Source organism: Cynoglossus semilaevis, chromosome 6, assembly GCF_000523025.1.
Source record: "Cynoglossus semilaevis isolate Cse_v1.0 chromosome 6, Cse_v1.0, whole genome shotgun sequence".
NCBI lineage: Eukaryota > Metazoa > Chordata > Actinopteri > Pleuronectiformes > Cynoglossidae > Cynoglossus > Cynoglossus semilaevis.
The window spans coordinates 12,053,041-12,076,233 of NC_024312.1; the positions used below are offsets into that span (position 1 = coordinate 12,053,041).

General features: G+C 39.2%; 4 protein-coding genes, 1 long non-coding RNA gene and 1 other non-coding gene across 6 annotated transcripts; 4 read left to right on the forward strand and 2 right to left on the reverse strand.

The window, feature by feature from the left end:
• Nucleotides 1-1,299: 1,299 nt before the first annotated feature.
• On the forward strand, nt 1,300-1,372 carry trnaa-agc (transfer RNA alanine (anticodon AGC)). The gene has a single exon. It is a non-coding gene; the product is annotated as a tRNA-Ala (tRNA).
• On the forward strand, nt 1,317-5,174 carry fibina (fin bud initiation factor a). The gene has a single exon (XM_025056045.1). It carries the CDS (start codon nt 1,725-1,727, stop codon nt 2,388-2,390), a length of 666 nt encoding a protein of 221 aa, XP_024911813.1. The 5' UTR covers nt 1,317-1,724; the 3' UTR covers nt 2,391-5,174.
• A 296-nt stretch (nt 5,175-5,470) lies between these two features.
• On the reverse strand, nt 5,471-8,879 carry tmem276a (transmembrane protein 276a). Its single transcript, XM_008312033.3, has 4 exons — nt 7,235-8,879; nt 6,673-6,786; nt 6,437-6,574; nt 5,471-6,296 (listed from the first exon to the last, which is right to left on the reverse strand). The coding sequence occupies exons 1-4, from the start codon at nt 7,740-7,742 to the stop codon at nt 6,049-6,051; spliced, it is 1,008 nt and encodes a 335-aa protein (XP_008310255.1). The 5' UTR covers nt 7,743-8,879; the 3' UTR covers nt 5,471-6,048.
• Nucleotides 8,880-9,010: 131 nt separating this feature from the next.
• spi1a (Spi-1 proto-oncogene a) lies at nt 9,011-13,049 on the forward strand. Its single transcript, XM_008312034.3, has 5 exons — nt 9,011-9,162; nt 9,398-9,491; nt 9,587-9,771; nt 12,126-12,288; nt 12,381-13,049. Exons 1-5 carry the CDS (start codon nt 9,136-9,138, stop codon nt 12,689-12,691), a joined length of 780 nt encoding a protein of 259 aa, XP_008310256.1. The 5' UTR covers nt 9,011-9,135; the 3' UTR covers nt 12,692-13,049.
• A 734-nt stretch (nt 13,050-13,783) lies between these two features.
• Nucleotides 13,784-20,459, forward strand: LOC103380195 (protein regulator of cytokinesis 1-like). The gene is made up of 14 exons (XM_008312035.3): nt 13,784-13,949; nt 15,146-15,278; nt 15,366-15,488; nt 15,581-15,817; nt 15,890-16,060; nt 16,169-16,318; nt 16,422-16,569; nt 16,661-16,797; nt 16,882-16,977; nt 18,247-18,393; nt 18,487-18,597; nt 18,686-18,793; nt 19,099-19,257; nt 19,951-20,459. The coding sequence occupies exons 1-14, from the start codon at nt 13,939-13,941 to the stop codon at nt 20,020-20,022; spliced, it is 1,803 nt and encodes a 600-aa protein (XP_008310257.1). The 5' UTR covers nt 13,784-13,938; the 3' UTR covers nt 20,023-20,459.
• Nucleotides 20,230-21,771, reverse strand: LOC112487090 (uncharacterized). Its single transcript, XR_003049823.1, has 2 exons — nt 20,680-21,771; nt 20,230-20,597 (listed from the first exon to the last, which is right to left on the reverse strand). It is a non-coding gene; the product is annotated as an uncharacterized LOC112487090 (long non-coding RNA).
• Nucleotides 21,772-23,193: the final 1,422 nt, after the last annotated feature.

Sequence of the window (23,193 nt, forward strand, 5' to 3'; positions counted from 1 at the left end):
CCTTTCTCTCAGTCAGGCCTTTCTCTCAGGCCTTTCTCTCAGAGTGGTCATGTTATGTGATCCGTTCAGATCTTGTTGGTCATACATCCTGTCCCATGCTACGTGTTGCTTGCCGTTCATCTCTGTTCCTCTTGGTTGCTTGTTCCTGCCTGGTCCTGGTGTTCTGTACGGTTGGACTTTATAAACAAACTGTTTGCCCCCAATATCAGTCTCTTCAGTGCTGCGTTTGGTTTCTACTTTCTTTAAGACTCCACAAGACAAAGCGGTAGTAGTGTTATGTAGTAGTTATGGCCAGAAATGTCACCCAGGTTCAGATGCTGTGTGGACCCTGAATTGATCAAGCAATTGATCAATGAGCCACATTGTATCCTGACCATGTGGTTGTAGTTTGGTGAGTTTAGTGCTGACAGGCAGGCAGTCAAATCTGAGACCACCAAGTGATGATACAATTATCCAGGCCAGGATATGCAGTGGAGGGAATCATGGCTCAGGGGATTTCTCTCCCACTGCTGTAATGTAATCACCCAACTGAAGTCATCACAGTGAGCCACAACTACAGTACCATCACCCTCACAGTCTGGGAATGCAATAACACCAATATTCAATGATATTCCTTTAAAACGTGACCTGTTCTGAAAAATGACTTAAGACTATAACTATACTCCTAACATACCTGGCTCAGAGACTTTTTTATACTATTTGAAGACACTTGAATCAAATAATAATATTAACGTAAAGGACAACGATGGAGTATGTTGTTTGATTACTTATTTTTAATATTAATTTTCTTTTGGGTGAATCTATTTTTCAGTTTATTAAACCTTTTAAGATAACTTCACTAATTTCTATGTTGTTTCTTGACTAATCGATTTCCGACATAAATACAGCGTTGTGTAGTTAATCTTTCTATAACGTGTGTATATTTTCTGGCGTAGGCAATGACGTTTTTCCAGTTTGACTTGAGTTTGGTTAGTTATTAATATGAATTTACCGGCAGACCTTTTATTTTTATTACCTAATCGGTATGTTTTCAGTTATCTTTCTTCTGTTATTTCTAATTTGGCTATATATTTGCTTTTGTCCAACTTCTTATCTTATATCTATGAAGATGCTCAGTCCTCCTGGTTATGGTCAAAGTTGAAGACTTCCGTTAGGCAACTGGACATGAAATTTTCTCAAGAAGACTCTTGGAACGAGAAGCGAAACGTCTTCTTGAGAAAATTTCATGTCCAGTTTCCTAACGGAACGCCCCAGCCCTATCTCAACCCATGTGGGGAAACACTGCTGGTGTCGTACATCGGGGGATTAGCTCAAATGGTAGAGCGCTCGCTTAGCATGCGAGAGGTAGCGGGATCGATGCCCGCATCCTCCAACTCACTTTTTAACTCTATTGTTAAATTCTAATTTTTACCAACTTCTAACTACAAGTCTTAATTACTGTGTAATTTGCCAACATGTAAAGGACTTGGCTATTTTTATTTGTGTTTTTCTTAAACTAGCGTAAAGTGTAAAATACATACTTTCTAAACGAAATGTGGAGCTCATATGTAATAGACTCAAATTATCGTTGGTGAAATGTAATGTTAGTTTAACTGCACTGAGACTGTGGTGGCTGCAGAACAGCCCTGGACTTCAGGAGCCCCGTGTGCTCCAACAGGCGGTGACGAGGAGCCGTGTAACATGAGTCCAGATGAAAACTGTGCTGAAACTGGCTGCCAGTGCAGATGCTGGTCAAAGGAGAGAGAGAGAGGAGGTGCATGATGCTCGCTGTCCCACTGCTGCTCCTCTTCATCGTTACGTCTCTGCCATGTGGCTCCGCAGTTTACGAGGGGCCCCTCCAGGCGGAGATCTCCAATGGCACTTTCCATCACTTCTTTGTTCCCGACGGATACTACGACGAGACCGAAGATCCGGAGAAGTGTCAGATGCTGTTTAAGTTCTCGGACGTGTATCCGTGCGGAGCCTCAGAGGAGCGAGACTCAGTGGTGCGGGACGACTTCATCATCACCAAGTTGCAGGCGGAGGACGCGGCGCGGCTGCTGGAAGGCATCGGCCGTGCCGTGGAGCATGACCTGGACGGAGAGGACAGCTACGGCAAGTTCCTCCAGCGGGAGATCTCCCAGATCGGAGAGGCTTTCACCAGTGTGGATAAGTCTCTGCTGGAGCTAGAAGTGAAATTCAAAGAAAGTCAAGAGACGGAGCTGAGAGAGGAGCAGCAGCTCAACGGCTATGTGTTGAAACAAGTGAGTGACATCAGGGACGCGCTGCGAGATACGACAGACATCTCCCAGGGCCTGAAGGATAAACACGAGCTGCTGTCTCTTATTATCCGCAGTCATGGCACCAGACTGAGCCGCCTCAAGACCGAGTATCTCAACTTTGGCTCCTAAGGGTTTTAGTGCATTATTTGTGCGTAATTGTGCGTATGGGTGTGTGTTTTGTGTGTAAAAGAGAAAGAAAGACCCTCCAGTTCAATCAACAACTGGGTAGATTATTGTGGCCTTTATACTTAATAACCCTGAGTGCCTTTTTGAATACCAATGACCTTTGGGTTGATCCCACTCTCCTAGCACAGTGTGCCAGAAAAAGTAGCTCTAACAAAAACATCGGCACATTCCTCGGAATCAGGAAGGGAAAAGAAAACTGTGAACATAAATTACTTCTGCAAGGAACCAGGACCTGGAACCCCCTGGGCCCCAGAGGAAGGCTTCTATTCAGCAGACAGTATGGAAATAAAAGGCTCAGGGTCCTGGAGCCAACTCTCTGTCAGTATTTAGAATTATAACGTCTTTACTCTTAAGCTAATATGATCAAATAAATATGTTTTACTTGATGTTGTAAATTTGTTTTTCCTCATCAAATTTTCTCAGAAATATTTAATGCTTGGAGACTTTGGGCTGAGTTAGAGTGGAATGCCTAAGGAGATGATGGGTAAATAAATAACACAACAAAACGTTATCAATGTCAACAGATGAATTACAAAAAAGCCATAAACAGTTTTTCATTTTATTAAAAATATTTACATTCCCCCCTTTTTTTCATAAAGGTTTGTTACCCCTGTGTAAAAGCAATACAAACCAAATGTTTAAGCCTCTTTAACAAGTCAAAAAACAGGACAAAAAGACAAAAACTGTAAAAAAAAAATTGAGTTTTAGTGGAAAAATTACCCTTGAGGTTCCACAACTGTGTTGGTACTATTCAACAGTTCAACTATAGCTGTAGCATGTGGAGATAGAGTCGGTCTTTTCTCAAGAATTCTATCATTTCTTTCCAGCCCAAATTGCACACAAACTAAATTCTTTGGCTTTGTAGACAAATACTTTGTTTCCTTGGCCGCCTGGCCTGCAGTCCAGATATTAACCCGTCAAACATGTCTGGCATCATATTAAAAATGTAATTTTTCCTACAGAGATGAAGATCAGAATTTATTAACAGTACAACATGACTCTTTGTTTTGTTGTGTCTTTATTTTAACATATTTATTGTACAGTAAAGTTATTTATTAAATTTTTAATCTAAAGCCCGCCACCGTTGTCTTTGCAGGGTCTTCATATTTACTATCTATTCAGATTAGTGTGGATTATGTTGTCAGAAAGCTTTGGCTGAGGTCATTTTACTCTAAGACTTCAGAGTGACACACAGCTTGTTAACAAGTCTATAAAAATCTTTGTGCTGACATAAGAAACATCTTGCCCTAAATAGACTGTTTATTGAAGGAAAGTAGTTTTGAATTCCTCTGAGAAATTAACTGTGACCTTCAGGGTCACGCACACACTGACACAAAACACCCAACACACGGTTTTCATTTGTGTTTTATGCCTGTGGTAGTCATCTTTATTTTTTTCTTCTTTAACTACTGTTTTAAGAACATTTTTTTCTTTCTAGTCACTGTCTGCATTAACCACAGAACACTGTGCATGCCAACTTTTTACAGAGATAATGTCTGTGCAGATGCAGAGCCAGATTGGCAGTCATGGGCACAACTGGGTGTGATTTCCTCTGTCTGGTTTTCCTCACAGTCCAGTTTCCCCTAAGGGACCCCCTTTTAAAAACACAGCTCCGTGCAGAGACTAGCACAACGTCGACCTCCACAGTATGGACAAACCCCATATGTTTTTATGCTTCTTCATTTCCAGAGGCACTGCATGGGGCCCAGGTGATTTGAAGAGAGCACTTGGTATTAAGTAAAGGCAGATCAGAGCCAGAGCTTTTTGATCACTGAGAACCACCAGTGTAAACAACTCCACCTTTTCTGCAGGTGAAATATTTTTTTTATTTTTAGTAGGATCTTTGTGTTAGTCTTGTTATTGAAAGATTATAATCTCTGACATATTTTAAGAACAAACAAAGAAAGGTCAGGCATGCAGGCCAGATTTGACCTGAGAACACAGTGATCCATATCATTGTGAAGCACAACGCCCTAGACCCGAATGCCTGAGCAATTAGAGCTGTTCAGCTACAAATACTCTTTTTTTTTAGCCAATCACTGCACTGATTCATTTTGTGATTTAATCATAATCTGATTTTAGGATTCCTCAATTTAATCTTATATTCTAACTTTAAAAAAGAAATATCATACATATATTTCCCATACGTGTCTGGCTCCAGACTTTATCTTATGATGCTCTGGTGTGAACACTGGTGTTCATTTTACTCAGGGTGTTGTGTAGACCAGCGGTTTTGTGTAAAGTTAGTAGGTTATTAAGGTAGATTAAGCTAATGACAAAGACCCACTTTGTTATTACAAGTTCTTAAAAGAATTACTCTGCCTTCAATACAGCAAGATACTTTCACCTGTAGGTATGTTTTCCAATCCTGACCTTACTTTTTCCTTCTTTCTTAAACAAAGTAATTATTGTAAAAACCCAAACAAATATTTACATTTGTTTAATCGCCTTTTGAAAATGCATGTCAATAGACTTTGCACGTTTACATTTTTGGGGAGGGGAAATAATGCAGAAAAACCATACCAGAGATCTTCAAAAACCACAGATATGATTGGAACATAAATTATATACCATAAATATTTAACTTCTTGTAATGATTTTTAGAAAGTAATCATGGCTCAGACTGGTTGCTGTAGGACTTCTGTTGAAAGCACTAATGAGGATGTGCAGTGGTTGTTGTCAATGTGTGTGTATGATGATGTTTTAAAAAATAAGTTTCATTTGTCAGTTTTGGTGACTCAGACTTTGTCCACTGACACTTGCATGTTTATGCCTTTAGAAGAGGGTCCACTCAACAGACACCAGCTGCTTTTGCATGTTTATGCCTTTAGAAGAGAGTCCACTCAACAGACACCAGCTGCTTTTTAGACATGATGCAACAGAGGTTTTGAATGCATTAGCTTTCCTCATCGTCTGCTGACATACATCATAAAGTCATGTCGTGTAAAAAACCACAAAAGACTGCCACAAAAAAGAGACAACGTCTGTTCAATGTATTACAAAGCAGAAAAAAAAACACAACATTTGCACCACTGTTTTATTTTTAAAAAATATTTTGATGGAATTGAGACCTCAAGAACAACAAAACATTTCCTTCAAACATGGTTCAGTCTTGATGCTTATATTTTTCCTTGATTCACACAAATGCATCTGCATACATACATTTAAAACGTACATGTACATTTCTTTTGTTTTGAACGGGTACGTAATGATACACGGTGGCCCTTTGTAATATGACAATACACATCCATCATCAGTACAGATTTTAACATTGTGCTATGGGATCTTCGGCCATTGTGCTATGGATCTTTTTTCTTTGACACTGGCATATTTTACATAAAGAAAACGTGTTTAACTATTTGTCTCCTCGAGAGCAAGCAATAACACTGAATAGTTCATTCATGAAGAGGGACAGAAAAAGCACCAGAGGAACTGAAATGAACTTCAGTCAAACGTCGCCTCTTTCTTCTTTTTTTTCCACATGAGTGAGACCCAGTGTCCTGTGCTTCTCTGTGTAGGCAGGCTCTCCCTGCTCCCAGTCCCTGTGTAAAAGCAGTCTCTGGAACAGGACACAGGACAGCTTCAGGATGAGAAAGGTCTGTCAGACACAGCCATTCTCCTGCCTCGGCTTGTGCACCACAATACTCTGTGGAGGGTAGAGGGAAGGAGCCAGTGTGCAGAGGAAACCAGCCAGCAACGTCAGGCCCAGTCCACCCCATGCACAAAACATGGACCAGCCATAGCCGTGACTGATGTCCTCTGGTATTCCAAACATGTATCGAGGATAGCGAGACAGCTCAAAGTTGATACCAGCCACACATGTGCAGAGAGAGATGATGCAGCAGGTCCCTGTCGATAAGGAAGGAAAAACACAGTATCATCATCACCTCTGATCCAGCCTTCCACCAGCTTCGTATAAACAAAGGATTTAGCTCCCCTCTGTGGTGATACAGGGGAGTGCTTTTTATGTAAAATCCGGAACACGTTACCTCCCATGAGGAAGAGAAGTCCAGCAACATACTGCATCAGATCATGCTCCTTGCAGCAGCCCAGAACTCCTATGATCCAGCCGAACAGGATGATGGCTATGGCCATGCCTATGAAGCTCGCAGTCATCCTCTGGAGGTCTGTCAAGAAAGACACAAATCAAAAAGAACGTCTATGCCAAGTTGGTCTCCATCTCCAACTCGTCACATCATTAATGGCCTGTTTTGGGGGAACTCACGCAGTGCGTGCCACTCATCCTGCCTGATTGTCTTGGTCAGATTGACTGGCAGATTTCTAGGCAGCGCTGATGAGGAGTAGTAGTATTTTATTTGCGTGCAACGCGGGACCAATCCTGTGGATGTAAACAACGCAGAGAGGGTGTCACAGATAAGCACTGGGATGACATGATGAGGAGAACACAAAGCTCTTTCTCTGCTAACACCCCCCTTCAGAAACATACACAACCCCGTTCCACTACACACCACATCCACCCACACCACCGGGGGGTGTATTATTATACTCATCAAGGCGCCTCTTAGTAGAGATTGGACCTTTGTGGTGTAAAAAAGAAACACACACAGCCCGTCGATTATAATGTAACTCTACCTCCTCCGTGTCGTTAGACTGCGTGTAGGCCGCGGGGGTCTGTACGCAGCATCAGCACCTTGGATAACGCATTCGTGAACAGTGGGCTATTTACAGTCGGCGCAAAAAATAAAAAATAAAGAAAAGAAAACCCCCATATGTGCACAACAAACACTTTATCACCAATACTATGAGAAAACATTTTTTATTCAAACCTTTGAAGATCAGATCCTCTGTCTCTAAATCAAATCCATCTCGGTGGCACTTTCTCCACAGTCCGGTGATGGTGGAGTTGAACTGCCGACTGCAGAGAGACTCCATGGCGGGCGCAGGAGGCAGAAAGTGCCGTTTGGCCCGCACCAGGGCTTCTCCGCCGACACTGAAGTGCTTCGTCTCCACGTTCTTCTCCTTTGGCAACATGCGAAGCGGAAGGTTGATGTTGGAGATGTAAATGTAGCCCGGGTCGTTCCTTTTGTTGGAATAATTCTTGCAGCGTTCTCGGTGCCTCCTCGCGTCAGTCTCGTACCAGTTGTCAGTGCTGATGGCCACAGCTATCAGCCCTAAAGCACAGAAAGCCAAAAAGAGACCTGCCACGGTTAAAGTCCTCAAAGCAGCCATATCCCATGTGTGTCTCTCCTCGGTGCCGTGATGATTCCACGGGACAACAGGGCTCTGCTCCTGGATGCTGTTGTCAGTATTTGAGGTGGAGATGGATGAGAGCATTACAAAGAAACCTCAAACGCAGATACATTTTTAACGCCTTCATCTCCCTTATTTGGCAACCATTGCTATAAAGAGGCAAATTTCGACGCGTTGAGATAACTACCTCTGAACCCAGGTTGTCTATTTTGGTTGTCTTCTCTGTGCCTCTGAACTCAGTCTAGCCTAGAAACAAGGCAGAATAACATTTCTTTCCCAGTAGATGGAGACAGAGTAAATATTTGACGGTGCACTCCCTCCACTAAGGATCATGTTGTGTATGGAAGGACAGCCAAACTCTGACAGGTCTGGACCGTGTCAGTAAACACAGCTTTTCCTGTTCCAGCAGCTGGAAGTCCTTGTGTAATACTTTAAAAAAAAGAAAGCTATTGAACATATTAAACACCAATACTCGGCTATAGGTTTATATAAAAAGCTTGGTCTGTGACCAGTCAACATGATAGAGAAAAACAGTTTCGAATCACATTTCCACAAAACCAGAAGCGTCAACTCTGTAGTTTGGTATCACTGTACACTTTTTTATGATACAAAAGGACAATAATGTTTTTTGGGGCTTAGATTTTGGATAGGTTTCTATTAAAACTACTTAGCTCTGCCTACAGATTGTTCTTTGCATTAATCTGAAGTGTACCAACTTATGTGGTTAAACCTGGCCCTTTAGTTTTACCTTGTATTTGTATAGAGATTTGACTCTGTTTCTGTGAGATAACTCACAGAGATCCCTAAATGTCTGCCACATTTTCACTGGTTTCATTTACATGGTCAGCACTTCCTCTGTTGAAACATGGTCCCAAACTAAAAGAGGAACAAGCGGTACTTCACTTTTGGTTTCCCCCAATGTGTGCAAACTTTTTGAAAGATTATCAGACACTTATATATTTACACTTGTGTTTGTTGTACCTAGTGTGTGAGATGCTATTTGTCTGCCTACAGAAACTCAACTACAAAGTCTTGCTTCACACTACCATGTTGAATTCTTGGACATAAATTGAAATGATCATCCACAAAGGATTGTAACTGATATTCATTTTATAATAGTTTTGGCTGGAACTGCCTGGTAGAAAAAACACTATCAGAATTTTTTATTGCAATAAAACTAAATTAAAATGTGCAACCTAATTTATTATTGTCCAGCTAAACCTTTGGAAGATGGATGTAAACATGCTTGTGGTTGACATTTCACCCTAAGGAACTAGCTGATGACACAAATTTGGTAAATGTGTGATTTGATATAGGAACACTGACTGCGTAGACTCCGACCTATTCTCGCTTTCAGTTCCCATTTATGTGGTGAAGTCAGTGCACAGCAACATTGTACCCTGTCAGAGAACCCATAGGAAAGAGGGAGCACTAACTGAGAGCTTCAGGATCCAGATTATCAGGGTGCCCTGTTTAAATGATGGACGGCTATGTCATATCATCTGTAAGTAAAACTAATTTCATTTTGTAATCTTTGCAGTACCAATGTCCTTTGTCTCTGTTTATAACAGAGGGCGATTTAATGCAGCTGTAATATGTGTATAGGTGCTAATATGACATTTATAGTACCTTAAAAGTAATACATCTACTGCACTTCTATTTTATGAAAAGACTCAGTTGTCTAATTAGACAAACTACATAATGTTTTTTTTATGACAAATCAAACATTCTATCCTAAGGCCCCTGAGGAAATCATTCCAAATGAGCCAGAGAGTTATCGTCCACCTGCAGAGCTGTACGCGTACCTGACTAATGTGGGTGAGATATATGAAGGTGAGAAAATTGGAGTTAACTGAAACTAAATCATTCGTAACAAAAATGAAAATTAATCACAGCAGTAGTTTGAAGTACTATTCTGTATGTGTCAGACCACAGATGGACATTTCACCCTGAGCGCCTCCACCCTCTGGAGCATGACAGTTCATCAGCAAATCACCTCACAGAGCTTCAGTCTTTGACGCCACAACAACTGATACCACCGTACCGTTTCAGCAGCGAGTGTCTGCCCCTACACCTGGACCCTCCACTCACACCCCTCTCTGTATCCCCACAAGTAAGTTCATCTAAGGAGACAGTAGTAAAAAAACGGATCTCTGCATTTTACAAAGTGTTTGTTTTCTGAACAAAAGCATTGGACACAAAGCAAAGGAAACAAAAGTGGTAAAAGCTGGGAACACACCACACAGCCTTCACACTCGTTACAGTACTTTTGAAAAAACTTGGTAAACAAGCAGACTTTCAGAAGATTTCTGTACAAAAACAAGAAGAATGGTGATTTATCACTTACTATAGCATAAATAGGCATCACACGACTACTAAAGATAACTGAATGTTTGAATTATTTTACCCAAATCAAGCTGCCATCAGATGGTGTAAAGGAATTAGTGACCCAACGGGTATATTTATTTTGTATTTAAAACCACAAATTTCAAACTCAAGGCCCGCTGCATAATTGAACATGTGAATGGGCATCTTAAAATAAAATCTATAACATAGAGAAGGATAGATGCAGTGCTCATATCCCATCCATATGCAAGGTAAGTAATTTAGAATTCAAATGCCCTAATTCCATTTCTACACAGAACATGATGAGTGGATGAGGATGTAGTCGACCTGTCATCCCAGAAGAAAGAGGGACTAGTGAAATTGCCTATTTAATTAGAATCAGTATCAGAAACGTTTTTATTACCAGGTAGGTTTTCACCTACAAGGAATTTGTTGTGGCATACAGTGCAGCAAAAGAAATGTCAACTAATACAGTTTTATAATGAGATGGTTTGAGTTATTGACATATTCTATAACAATTCACATGTTTTGATTAATGTAGAATAATTAATGTTTTTTTATTAGTACTTTAATGAGAAAAATGTTGCAGTTGCAATGTTGTTTCCAGTTAAGTTGTTGTCAGCACTGGGAAGAGCAGTATTAACATCTATTAAAAAGTATAATCATGTCTGTGTTGCTTGGTCCACAATTTAGACTGTGATTTAAATATTGTCCCCTTGAATGATTGACTTTGACACCCCTACTTAAAACTGTCTCAGTCTGTGGAAGTGAGCTGCATTAGCAACTTCAGCTGGTTTGACAAATCATGGTTTTCTGTGATCCCACATCAGGCTAATGGTGAGTTTATGCTTCCCAATTATTCTGTCATCATACAGAAATCTGCAGAAAGTCTGTTAATGTGTACTCTCTTCATTCAACTCTGGGAAGACTAAAAGTTCTGTAGTGTGTTCTAAACTTTATTAGGTATTTTCTCTTTTAAAGATTTGTCTTTATCTCAAACACATTCACAGCCCAACTGGGAATAATTGGCAAAGTCTAGCATGTCTTTCTTCTCTCTGTGTCTTTTCCTGCGAGCCAGCAGTAAACAACAATAAATTATTATGGAAATGTTTGTTCTCCGATGCGCAATTAAAAATATTTTATTTTATTTCATATAATCCTCATTTTTAAGGCCATTTAAGCATGTGTACACTTTGTTTAAACTGCAGTGTAAGAACATGGACTCATCTGACAAAAGAACACATTTTTGGGTCAAATAAATCTGTTGTGTTTCTGCAGAGCTTTATTTATGACTTCCTTGTTTGCATTACACAATTGCAGGAGCATTTTAGATACAGCTTCACAGGTGCTTTTTTCCTCAAATAGTCCAGAGCTCATATGAATATGTTCATCAAAGTGACTCGGAAGTTTGCACTGCATTAACATCTGAGAGATGAAAAGTTTTACACTTTAGCAGCATCATTAGTCTTATCAAAGATGGATTGTATACAATATACAATTTTGGCACAGTACTGCAAATTACTGCATTGGCTTATTTAAGATTTTTCTGACTGTAACTTCTATGGATGATATCATTTTACTGTGTTGCCAGCATCACTTTTTTATTGTCTGTGAAGTGAATTCCCTTTTGTGTAAATATGCATGTTAAACAATGGAGACATATTAGTTACCATGTGGTCATTATCAATCTTTATTCTCTCAGTTATTAAAAATGTATTATTAAATGAATGTACAAATCAAAAACGTTCAGGAAATGGCCGTCAGGGAATTTTCCACTGAAATGTCATATACACCACACAGTCTTGCACAGAATTCTATTTTGACAGATACTTCCTCTTTTTTTTAATAAAATCTCCTGCAATGAATATTTGTAATACAATGGATATTTGTAATACAATGGATATTTGTAATACAAATAATAAAAAAAAAATTCAAGACAGGCCCATCCCCTGATTCCCAATCAGAAAGGTGGATTAGCTTTCTGTATAAAAACTGAAGAAGATAATTAACTGCCAAATCATTTTGAAGACTACCACTGTGGCAACTTCTAATGAAGGGGAAAGCAAAAATTAAATAAAACAAAAACTTGATCTGTATCTTGTGTTTAAATCTGTTTTACAGATCCCTTATTTTGCTCCTTCACTGTGCTACCCGTACCAACCCTCATCCTCCTCACCCGGCCATGACTGCTCAGAGGAAGAACAAAGAGGAATCAGTCCCCCACTAGAGGTATCAGAGGGAGAAGATGAAGGTCATAACCATTCTTCCCTCAGAAAAGACAGCAGTGAGTCTTCTGACAACATTTTCCAAATCAGCCGAATGTAGATGGAACCATTAGAGAGAGAGAAAAAAGTAACCCTTTATTTTGTACCCCAGGCAACAAGAGGAAACTGCGCCTGTATCAGTTCCTCCTGGATTTGCTGAAGAATGGTGACATGAGTGATAGCATCTGGTGGGTGGACCAGGACAAGGGCATCTTCCAGTTCTCAACTAAACACAAAGAAGCTCTTGCTAGCCACTGGGGCATTCAGAAAGGAAACCGCAAGAAAATGACGTATCAAAAAATGGCTCGAGCGCTTAGGAACTATGGTAAAACTGGGGAGATTAAAAAAGTGAAGAAGAAACTCACCTATCAGTTCAGTGAGGAAGTTCTAAGGAACCTCTATTTGCATCAGTATTGCCACTGAATGTTTTTTTTATTATTTTATTTTTAACTATAAATAGAATCACTAAAGTTTAAATCTGCCTGTATATTTAGCAGTGTTTTTACCAAGTTTCCTCACATATTTATTAGAAATGCCGGGGGGCTCCATTGTGGAATTTGCAAACTGAACTAAAGTGGTCACCTTAGTGGATCACCTATCTGCTTGTTTTTTTTCTCTCTAAAGTAACACCAACCATCTTTATCTATCTATGTACGTCTTAAAAGAAATCAACTTTGCAACTCAAAATTTATCCTAACAATACTCAACCTCACACGTCCCTGGTGTGTTCATTTGTAATCTATTCCATCTCTCCCAATTAAACTTAGTGGTTTCTAACCTGGGGTCGGGCCCTTTCTTGATGGCACAGAGCTATTGCAGGAGGCCCAACCACTTTCATTTTTCAGAAAATGTCTGGGAATCATTGCAGTAGCCAAAGAAACACCTGCTATGGCAAATATCATATAAAACTTTTTTTTTTAAACAAACCCTTGTCAACATGTTAAAACAACATGTTGTATGACTTTTGGCAAGAACAAAGAAAATCATCTGTCTTTGCAACTGTTTTATCTTATAATGTACAGTATGTATACACAGCGTTAAAAACATATTCACAACACAATAACTTGTTAGTATGTATAAATAACTAATTGACTCCTTGATCATTTTTTAGAGTTTGAATGACTGTACTACTCCTGAATAGAACAAAGAATAAATACAATCCAATAATTAATTCAGTTAAATGTCAAAAGTGACCATATACCATAGCTGTAAAGCAACTAAACATTTTATGGACTTCGTTGGAATTGCAGACCTCATGCTAAAGATTTCTGTTCTGGATAGTTTAAAAACGGTTGTCTAATGTTGTTTTAAGGTGGCTTTTCGTGCCAGGGCACTGGTTAAAGAAATGTTAGGTATATACATGGTACAGCATAAATAAAAATGAAAAATTTATGTTGTAGTTAAGCATTTTACGGATTTGGTGAAAAAAAATTAAAGAGTGATGACAGTTTCCTTTTTCACGACGGTTAGGACCACCCATATGATGACATCCGGTTACGTTATGTTGTTGGCCAATCAGAGCGCAGACGTTGTTTCCTTGCGAATTTCAAACGCTGTCCACTTCTCAAACGAACCGTCCATTCGTCGGTGGATTGTTTTAGGATTGCTAAGTCGTTGTTGAAACTCGAGTGTTCTTCTGTTTGACAGAGTTGTGTCTCCGCCGTGGTAGCATGAGAGTAAGGTTGGTATTTTACATTTTCACATACGACGTCTTCGGTTATGTACCGTAGGATTGAGGTATAAAATGATAAGAACTGTTTACAGCTGAGTTTCGCTGCTGCTAACAAGAGCTTAAACAAACCATATATTGGCTGGATATTTAATTACATGTCTAGCACTTTTGCATTGTTTCGCTTTGAGTTTCGCCTTAATTTATATTTTAATAATACAAGTCATTAGTGAGTAAATTATCTAAAATTACAGCCTATTTTGGCCTAGAGCACAGCAGAGAAGAGCTACATTCTCATTAGCAGGTTTCGGCATCACGATACTCACTTGGTGACGTCATGTATTGCTGTAGATTTGAACAAGGCATAACAAAATGTCAATATATTGACGTACAATTACATGAAGTAAATGAATCACCTTTTGTGTTTTCCTTTTTCGATTTATAAACTGACAGTCTATCAAACCGCCGTTGGTTTATGTTTTCCATTATACAACCTGGTTTGTCTGACATTAGTCACAATCTTTTTTTTTATAACATACGTTATATGACGTACTTGGAGCACACAGAACATATACAGTACAAGCACAACTATTGTACTACTGTAATTAATAAAGATCTATACAGGTTTAAACTTCAGATATGAATAAAAAGTTTGGCAACAATGCATGGATAATAAGTCAAAATTAAATAATTTGAATTGTAGTTTGACATAGGTTTTATTTGGAACTTTACTGATAATTAAACGTTATTATGTGAGCTAAACCGGAATAATGTGAGGTCCCGCCTGTGCTGTAGAATACAACCTCCCAAGGGAACTGAAACATTAATGGAAGGACAATGAATTGACAATGAATTTTTGTGTGTCACAATTTTTTTGTATAGCACATTAAGTTTAATCAATGATTGATGTTGCACAAAGATCTTTCATTAATAAGGACATTTCTACATATGTGGATGACAACAAAGGTGTTTTTATTCATTTTTGGGATTCTTTTAAAGACCCTTTTCTGACAATTATTAGCAAAGTATGTTACTTTTGATTTTTTTAATCTGAATTTTAACCATAAAGTGTAAGACTTTTTCAGAAAATTATCAGTAAATTAAGTTACTTGTTGTTGCATTGATGAATTGTTTGCGTAAATTACTAGTCTTGGTTTTCCAGTTACCCTGCAGTTCTGATCTATGTAAAATTGCTCTTTGCTCTGCAGTGAGGTCCACGCAGCGGAGTCTGTTGCCTACCTGAACCGAGCGCTGGTCAGGTTGCAGGACATATGGGAGGAAATTGGTATACCAGAGGAGCAGCGCTTACAGAGAACCAACGATGTCCACAAGCACATCAAGGTCAGTCTTACAAAAAAATCAAGCTATGGTCTCATTGGTGGTGTCGCAGAACTTGTATGCACATTGTCTTGTTTTTCTGTCATGCAGGGTTTACTGGACCTTATGATTGCTGAGGAGGAAGACCTGAAGAAGAGATTGGTGAAGAACATAGAGACCAGTCGCAAAGAGCTCAGCCATTTATGTGCAGAACTCCAGCTGCCTCCTTTTGAGGTAGAGTGAAGTTCAAAGAAAATGAAATTATTAGTATTTCCTCTGAAAAACTATTCTTATGGTTGGATTAACTGTGTGATTTTTCTCTAAAGGAAGAGGAGGAGGGCTGCTCTATGTTGCAAATGGAGAAAAACAGCCGCACAAAGCTGGAGGTAATGAAAGAGCACAAGAGGCAAAGACTGGAGGAACTCAAAGGACTCATTGCTAAAGACCGCGACTTGTGTGATATCATGTGTACCACACAATTCTGCATCGACCCCCAGTCTGTGCCGTCAATCAAACAACTGGAGTCATATCATGCCTACCTGGAAGATCTAAGCAAAGAGAAGGTTAATGATAGCTGTCTTTTTTTCTTGAAATGAAGAAATGTGCATGACTAAATCTATACGCCATTATTTTAGGCTCGTCGTCATGATGAATTTGTGAGCATTAAAAAGGACATCATTACGTGCATGAATGACCTGGAGAAGTCCCCGGAGACTAGCTTTGAGACAGATGTGATGTGTGAAGATGAAGAGGCCTTTTGTCTGTCAGATGACAACATCAGTGCTGTAAAAATCCTTCTCAGCCAGGTAATTTTATCACCCTGGCCTTGAGATGTTTAACTCAATGCTATCATTTTTCTCTCTCCAACATCCTGCCCTGCACTGTTTCATTGTTTGTGTCTAATTTCCTTCTAGTTGCAAGAACAAAAGGCTCAAAATGAACTGAAATGTTCAGCACTGCGCACTAAGATACAGGAACTTTGGGAGAGACTTCGGATTCTCCCAGAGGACAGGGAGCCACTCTCGGAGCATATGGTCAATTCAAAGAAAAGAAATATTGAGGCGGTAAGTAAATCCCCTGATGATTTACTCTACCCCATAAGTAAATAATACACTTATGCTTCTTCTACAACAAACATTTATTAATGTATATTTTCTGTGCTTTCAGCTCCAGGCTGAGGTCCAGCGTCTAGAGGTGCTGAAGAAACAGAGCATGAAAAGTGTCATCGCTGCCATCAGAGCTGAGATTGTCCTTTTCTGGCAGAAATGCTTTTACAGCCCAGAGCAGCAGCAGGCCTTTGTTGCCTATCACAGTGGTGGGTGGCTGCTGTTGAAACACAAACAACCTGGTGCTGAACAGCTCAGAAGAACGTTGGTTTTTATGAGATCCATACTTTCCTTCCACAGATGATTTCACGGAGGATCTTCTTAATCTGCATGAGGCTGAAATCAAGACTCTGAAGAAGTACCATGAGGACCACAAGGAACTCTTTGAAGGGGTCACAAAATGGCAGGATAACTGGACCCTGTATTTAGAACTTGATGTGAGTACAGATCCTCAGAGTATTCACAGACCACAGGGCCTCTGAGATTGGTTTAAACAGCTTTATTTTGGTTGTTTCTCTCAGAGAAAAGCAAATGACCCTGCAAGATTCAACAACAGAGGTGGAAACCTGTTGAAAGAAGAGAAGCAGAGAACTGACCTGCAGAAAAGTTTGCCAAAGGTAAGTTCTTAACCCTCTTTATTATCCTTGGGGTCCGTTTGACCCCATTCAATGTTTAACATCTCACAATTCAAAAAGTACACATTCTTTTTGCTAAATCTTTGGTGACTTTTCCTAATTAAGTGAGGGGAACTGGGTAAAATTAAATTTAACATCATAATATTTTTTGATGTCCTGTATGCATATTGTATACATCTGTGTTCTTTGGGGTCGATTTTACATCGTACTGATTTAGCTGTATAAAACATTTAAGAACATATTGCATTATTGTATAATCATTTTTCACATATTCTTTATTTGTTTTAGATCACATTAAGGTCATCATAACACACACTTACTTTAGAGGGCATTCTTATGTTTAGGGCCCTAACCTAACACTGATAATTCTGATGACACAAACAACTGTCAAACAAAGATATGGCTTGTCCAAAATATAAAAAGCTTTTCATTACGTTGTCAATAGAAAAGCACATACTGGACATGACCAACTTAGAGGGGAAGTGTGTATATGGGGACACATGGCAAGACATTGATGACACCCTTTTGAAAGCCTACATTGGTTTACTCATTTTAGCAGTGGTTTATAGGTCAAAGGGTGAGGCAACAGCAAGTCTATTGAAAAACATGATGTTCTGATTCATTCAAGTTCCTAATGTTCTATTGACCTTTTGGGAATAGTTTTACTGTGCTCTACCTACCAAAGTTTATGATGTTACAAGTAAATGTTTAAATGTAAATTTAAAAAAAAAATCTAAATGGTTGAAATTGTGTGTTGTTGTTTTTTCTGGGGTCAATTTGACCCTCAGGGTAAAAGATGCTCTTAGCATTTTTTTTGTTTTAAATGGCAAATCTGTGTTGAGAGATGGTACTGAAGTAGCAACAATATCTTTCTTTCCCGTTTTAGATCAATCAGTGAGATTTTCATATAGTCATAGATTAGGTGAAGAAATTGGGGTTGTGCGGGGCTGTTATATTGGAATGGCTTTTTCATGTTAACAACAAAGAAACCTGAAGTACCTGACACATAAACTTGAGTGATATTTTGAATTATAATCCCTTTTCTTGAGATTTAAATGGCTGGGGTCAAATTGAAATGTTTGAAAATGTAAGGGTTAAAAATCGTACTTTTTTATCTGTATTTCTTCTAATGAAAATGTATTTGGCAAACAGACATGGTCCCAGATAAACTTGTCAGTAACATACAGTATTTTGAAAGTATGTGAATTTTTTTTTTGTATATATAATTTTGTTTTTTTGCTTTTCCTTCAGCTTGAAAAGAGTCTAAAGGCTCAAATTGATGAGTGGGAGCAGGAGCATGGCAAAGAGTTCCAGGTGAATGGACAGAAGTTCCTGGAGTATGTACAGGAGCAGTGGCAGCATCACCATGATGAAAAAGAGAAAGAAAAACTAGAAAGGGTATTTTTGTTTTAAAATTTTATTTACAACAAATGACTTCTGCCCTTGTTACCAGTCCTGTTGGATTACATGAAAATATCTTTTGTGAAATAGCAACTGAAGAAAACCAAACAGACTCAGGAGGACATGTTATATGGAACATCAGTGAGGACACCTTCTAAAAGACGAATGGCAGGGACACCGACCCCTGTAAAGATCAAGAAGGTAGGAAGCTGCTGACCTGAGATCAGGTTCATCGCTGTGTGGTGAGAAGTGAACCATCTTGACTCACACTTTGCTTTTATCCTCTCAGCTGAACGGCACCTCCACTTTTTCCACACCCAGCAGCTTCCTTAGCTCAGGCTTTGGTGGTACCATGTGTCATTCCTCCATCCAAAAACCACCTCTGTCTGCCAGCAAGGTAAACACGTCTGTTTGTGTGTACTTTAGAAATGAAAACCCAGAGAATGTTTTTGACTTATGTAGATAATCTTTATTTCTTTAAATTTTAACTCAAATGTAATCTTTTACTTACACTTGTTCAAATGTTACACTTCAGTAAAATGTGTTCTTGATTGTACTGTTGGTAAACAACAGTATTATTTGTGGTGCTCGTGGACCACAACCCTTAACATGTTACCTAGTACTACTATTGCATCTTTTTTAAAGTAGTCCGTTCCTGTCTGGATCTAAAGTTGGTTTCTTTTATGGCTTCTTTATTTGTAGGGCCTGCGAACACCTTCAAATGCAAAGACTCCCCGGGCACTCGACCGCAACAAGGAAAACATCTCCCATCTCAGAAACACTCCAAGTGGACCACTAAGGTCTCAGGACATTCAAGATCAAACTTTCAACTCAATCGCCAGCTCCTATTCGGAATTTGCGGTAAATTAGTATTTAAATCTGTTCAAAACTGTCCATTAAGTCCTCATAAGTGATGTCTAGCTATGGAAAAGATATATTTCTATGTAAAAGTCTTGATAATATAATTGGTCAATTTTGGGCAACATTTGCAGTGTAACATAATTTGGCATAATTTTAGTTAATTTCTGGAAATAGGAGAATAAAGAAGAGGGAATTCAAGAAAGTTATCTTTTCTTTCAGAGTGTCTTGAATCATTACAGGAATGCTTTGTAGGTTTAAGGATTAGGTTAAAGACTTTTCAGGAATTGCTGGCAAAAAAGCGTGGGGCTTTGGATAGTTTTTTTTTTTTTACAGCGTTAAACATGCACGTCTTTGGTGTCGTGGTCTCGGTGCCAATGTTAGAAACTGCTGATTGTTTGCACCATTGGCCATCAGAGACAAGCAGGTTTAAAAAAGAATTTTGCAACCGTTAAACAGAGACAACAAGTCATTGGCTCATCCAGTGAAGCCCTGGCCAAGTTGTTAACTGTGGTTTATTAAAACAAACCATTTAAATTTCTAATTGGTCTCAATTAGAAATTTAAATGGTTTGTTACTTGTTGTGAACTTTTTCACATCAAGCTATTTCTACCACACCTGTAACTTTTAAGTTACTTGATGTTGTTATATATTTTTTTAACATGGGTAGTAATTTAACTTGTACTTCCTTTGCAGAGAGACCTCACAAAAGCTGCTAAGTCACAGGTGAAGTCAGGACTGCTAAACTCGACAGTCAGTAATCACTGAATGTCCACTGAAACTGCTTAAACACCAGGAGACATCAAGCGTGGTGGCACTCTTCCTTTGGGTGGGTTTCTCTTTACTTTTGGGGTAACAGACAACTTGTAAAGCTTTAGTGAAAATGTAAATATTTTAACGTGTACACGCTACACTCTTATACAGTTTTTCTAAGACTCTACTGCTGGGACAGTCTTCACTGCTGTATGTGTTGTGTTTTGTTTCTGACAGCATAGTGCTTTGTCCTATTTGGCTTCATCATATTAATGTTTAACATAAAAATGCTCACCTGTTTTTTCTTTTTTTAATATTACAATTCCACCATTACTATATCAAATACCCCCATGATTTACCACTCTAGTCTGACCACAGTTGTATTTGTTTCTTAGAATGCAAATTACGATATCTGTTTTTAAATCATCCTGTAAATAAATGTTTTACAGACACATTTAACCTGTGTGTGTCATGAGTTCCTCCAGTGCTCTCTCACGGTGGTTTTCATGGACGAGCAGCACTTCTTTGATGGCGTTCTGGTTGAATCCCATTTCGTTAAACTGAGTCAGTAGCCGTAAGAACTCAGCAGCCTTAAATTAAAATACATTTTTAAAAAATTGGTGAACAAAACATGGGGGTAAAGGTTTTCATTTCTGACTGTGTGTTGTTTACCTTGCTCTCACAGTTCTGAAACATCTCCAGGGCCTCCTCCACTTGAGCTTCATCATATCCCAGTTGACACAGATGGTCACTGGCAGTCAAGTATTTCAGGATCTGGTAATGTTAAATAAAGACATGAATTAGTTGGTTAGTATCCATTCGTATTAAGAATACGTGAGAGCCAAATAATAAAGAAAACATGTCTCCACTCAGCAATCCTTATAAATGCAAGACAAATGCTGGGGTGGAGTAAGCAGGCCCATCATTAGCGTGTTTAATTCTATATTTTAAAAAGTTATTTAAAATTTAAATATAAAACTAAACACATTTGTATGTTGTTTGTTTTGTTAATTTCGTCTGGAGCAAATTATCAAGTGCTAATGGGGGTGTTCGCACAGGTAATGGCCAGTCTTCAGAACAATCCCCCTTGTTTTCACTGTTTTGTCCGTCTGGATTGGGCTCAGACGGCTTGAATAACGGATTAAAATGGTTTACATTTATTTCATTTTGAGTGTTTCATTTAGTCAGTCTCCTCTACCATATCAAAAACATCCACAATGTGGTAGCATTTTACAAAAATGTCAAAAAGTTTGCAACTTACAGTTAGCATATCACAACTCGACTTCAAACACGGCATATCACCTAAAACTGTCCTCCGTTTTGAGCACACGGACAGAATTGGCTAATTCCAATGTTTCAGTCTAATTATCATTTTATAACTGCAGGCGCACCTGTCCACAAGAACGACAGAATCCCTCACGTACACCTAGACCAGAGTGGATGTTAATCCTTCACTGTCATCCAAATGCAGTACACTTGAATTTTGTTTTCAAGAGTATTTTAAATTAATAGTCTATTCGTGTCTCGATAGCAAACCTCAGCTCCTGTTCAGTCTCGCTCTGTGAGAAGACACGCGAGGACATGCAAAATGCTGTCAAAGCTGGCGGACTCAAGTATGTCATACATTTCATTGGCATTTCCATATCTCCCTGTTGTCTGCATCTTCTACTCTGACTCCAACTATCTGCATGTCCTCCCTCACTACATCCATATATCTCCTCTTTGGTCTTCCTCTCTTTCTCCTACCTGGTAGCTCCATCTCTAACATTCTTCTACCAATGTATCCACTGTCCCTCCTCTGCACATGTCCAAACCATCTCAATCTGGCTTCTCTAGCTTTTTCTCCAAACCTTCCTGTCTGTGTTGTCCCTCTAATGACCTCATTCCTGACCCTGTCCATTCTTGTCACTCCTAAAGAGAATCTTAGCATCTTTAACTCTGCCACCTCCAGCTCCTCCTCCTGTCTTCTGCCTATTGCTACTGTCTCTAAACCATACATCATGGCTGGTCTCACCACTGTCCTGTAAACCTTTCCCTTCACCTTAGCTGACACTCTTCTGTCACAGATCACTCCTGACACTTTTCTCCAGCTGTTCCATCCTGCCTGTACTCTATTCTTCACCTCTCTTCCACAGTCTCCGCTGCTCTGAACAGTTGATCCTAAGTACCTAAACTCCTGCACCTTCACCACCTCTGCTCCTTGTAGCCTCACTATTTCACTGTTCTGCCTTTCGTTTACACACATGTACTCTGTCTTGCTGCGACTGACCTTCATTCCTCTTCTTTCTAGTGCAAACCTCCACCTCTCTAGGTTCTCTTCTAGCTGCTGCCTACTCTCACTACAGATCACAATGTCATCTGCAAACATCATAGTCCATGGGGACTCCTGTCTGACCTCATCTGTCAATCTGTCCATCACCACAGCAAACAAGAAGGGGCTCAGGGCCGATCCTTGATGTAGTCCCACCTCCACTTTGAAGTCTTCTGTCCTCCCAACAGCGCACCTCACTACTGTTATACTATTACTCATACATGTCCTGCTCCAAACTAACATACTTCTCTGCCACTCCCAACGTCCTCATACAAAACCACAATTCCTCCCTTGGCACTTTGTCATATGCCTTTTCTAAATCTACAAATACACAATGTAGCTCCTTCTGACCTTCTCTGTACTTCTACATCAGCATCCTCAAGACAAATATTGCATCTGTACTCTTCCTAAGCATGAAATCAACTAGTGTTCACAAATCTCCACTTCCTGCCTCAACCTAGCTACAACTACTCTTTCCCAAATCTTCATTGTATGACTAATCTTTATCCCTCTGTAGTTGTTACAATTTCACCCTGCTTATGAATTGGCACCAGAACACGTTTCCTTCACTCATCAGGCGTCTTGTCTGTCTCTAAAATTCTGTTAAACAACCCAGTCAGGAAATTTACCACCACTTCTCCTAAGCACTTCCATTAGATTTCCTATCTAATTGGTTGGGAGACAATTTAACAAACTACTACATTAACAGTGACCAAAGAGATATTCACTTTACCGTTCATTTCTTATTCTTCTTCTACTTGGAATATGCATTTCTTGGTTAGGGTTAGTGTGTACCTGGTGATTGACAAGCCATGTTTTGGGTGTTTTTTTAAATATTCATATAAAATACTTTATAGACTTTTAAACACAAAATA

What these genes read in the sequence shown, in the direction of transcription:
- fibina (XM_025056045.1), top strand. Translation starts at nt 1,725, where the DNA reads ATGCTGGTCAAAGGAGAGAGAGAGAGGAGGTGCATGATGCTCGCTGTC.
- tmem276a (XM_008312033.3), bottom strand. Translation starts at nt 7,742, where the DNA reads ATGCTCTCATCCATCTCCACCTCAAATACTGACAACAGCATCCAGGAG. An exon ending in AGAGGATCTGATCTTCAAAG is followed by an intron (nt 6,787 to 7,234) that starts GTTTGAATAAAA and finishes TTACATCCACAG; the next exon opens with GATTGGTCCCGCGTTGCACG. An exon ending in ACTTCTCTTCCTCATGGGAG is followed by an intron (nt 6,297 to 6,436) that starts GTAACGTGTTCC and finishes CCTTATCGACAG; the next exon opens with GGACCTGCTGCATCATCTCT.
- spi1a (XM_008312034.3), top strand. Translation starts at nt 9,136, where the DNA reads ATGATGGACGGCTATGTCATATCATCT. An exon ending in TGTGGGTGAGATATATGAAG is followed by an intron (nt 9,492 to 9,586) that starts GTGAGAAAATTG and finishes TGTATGTGTCAG; the next exon opens with ACCACAGATGGACATTTCAC. An exon ending in CCCTCTCTGTATCCCCACAA is followed by an intron (nt 9,772 to 12,125) that starts GTAAGTTCATCT and finishes TCTGTTTTACAG; the next exon opens with ATCCCTTATTTTGCTCCTTC.
- LOC103380195 (XM_008312035.3), top strand. An exon ending in TCCAGCTGCCTCCTTTTGAG is followed by an intron (nt 15,489 to 15,580) that starts GTAGAGTGAAGT and finishes TTTTCTCTAAAG; the next exon opens with GAAGAGGAGGAGGGCTGCTC. An exon ending in TAAAAATCCTTCTCAGCCAG is followed by an intron (nt 16,061 to 16,168) that starts GTAATTTTATCA and finishes ATTTCCTTCTAG; the next exon opens with TTGCAAGAACAAAAGGCTCA.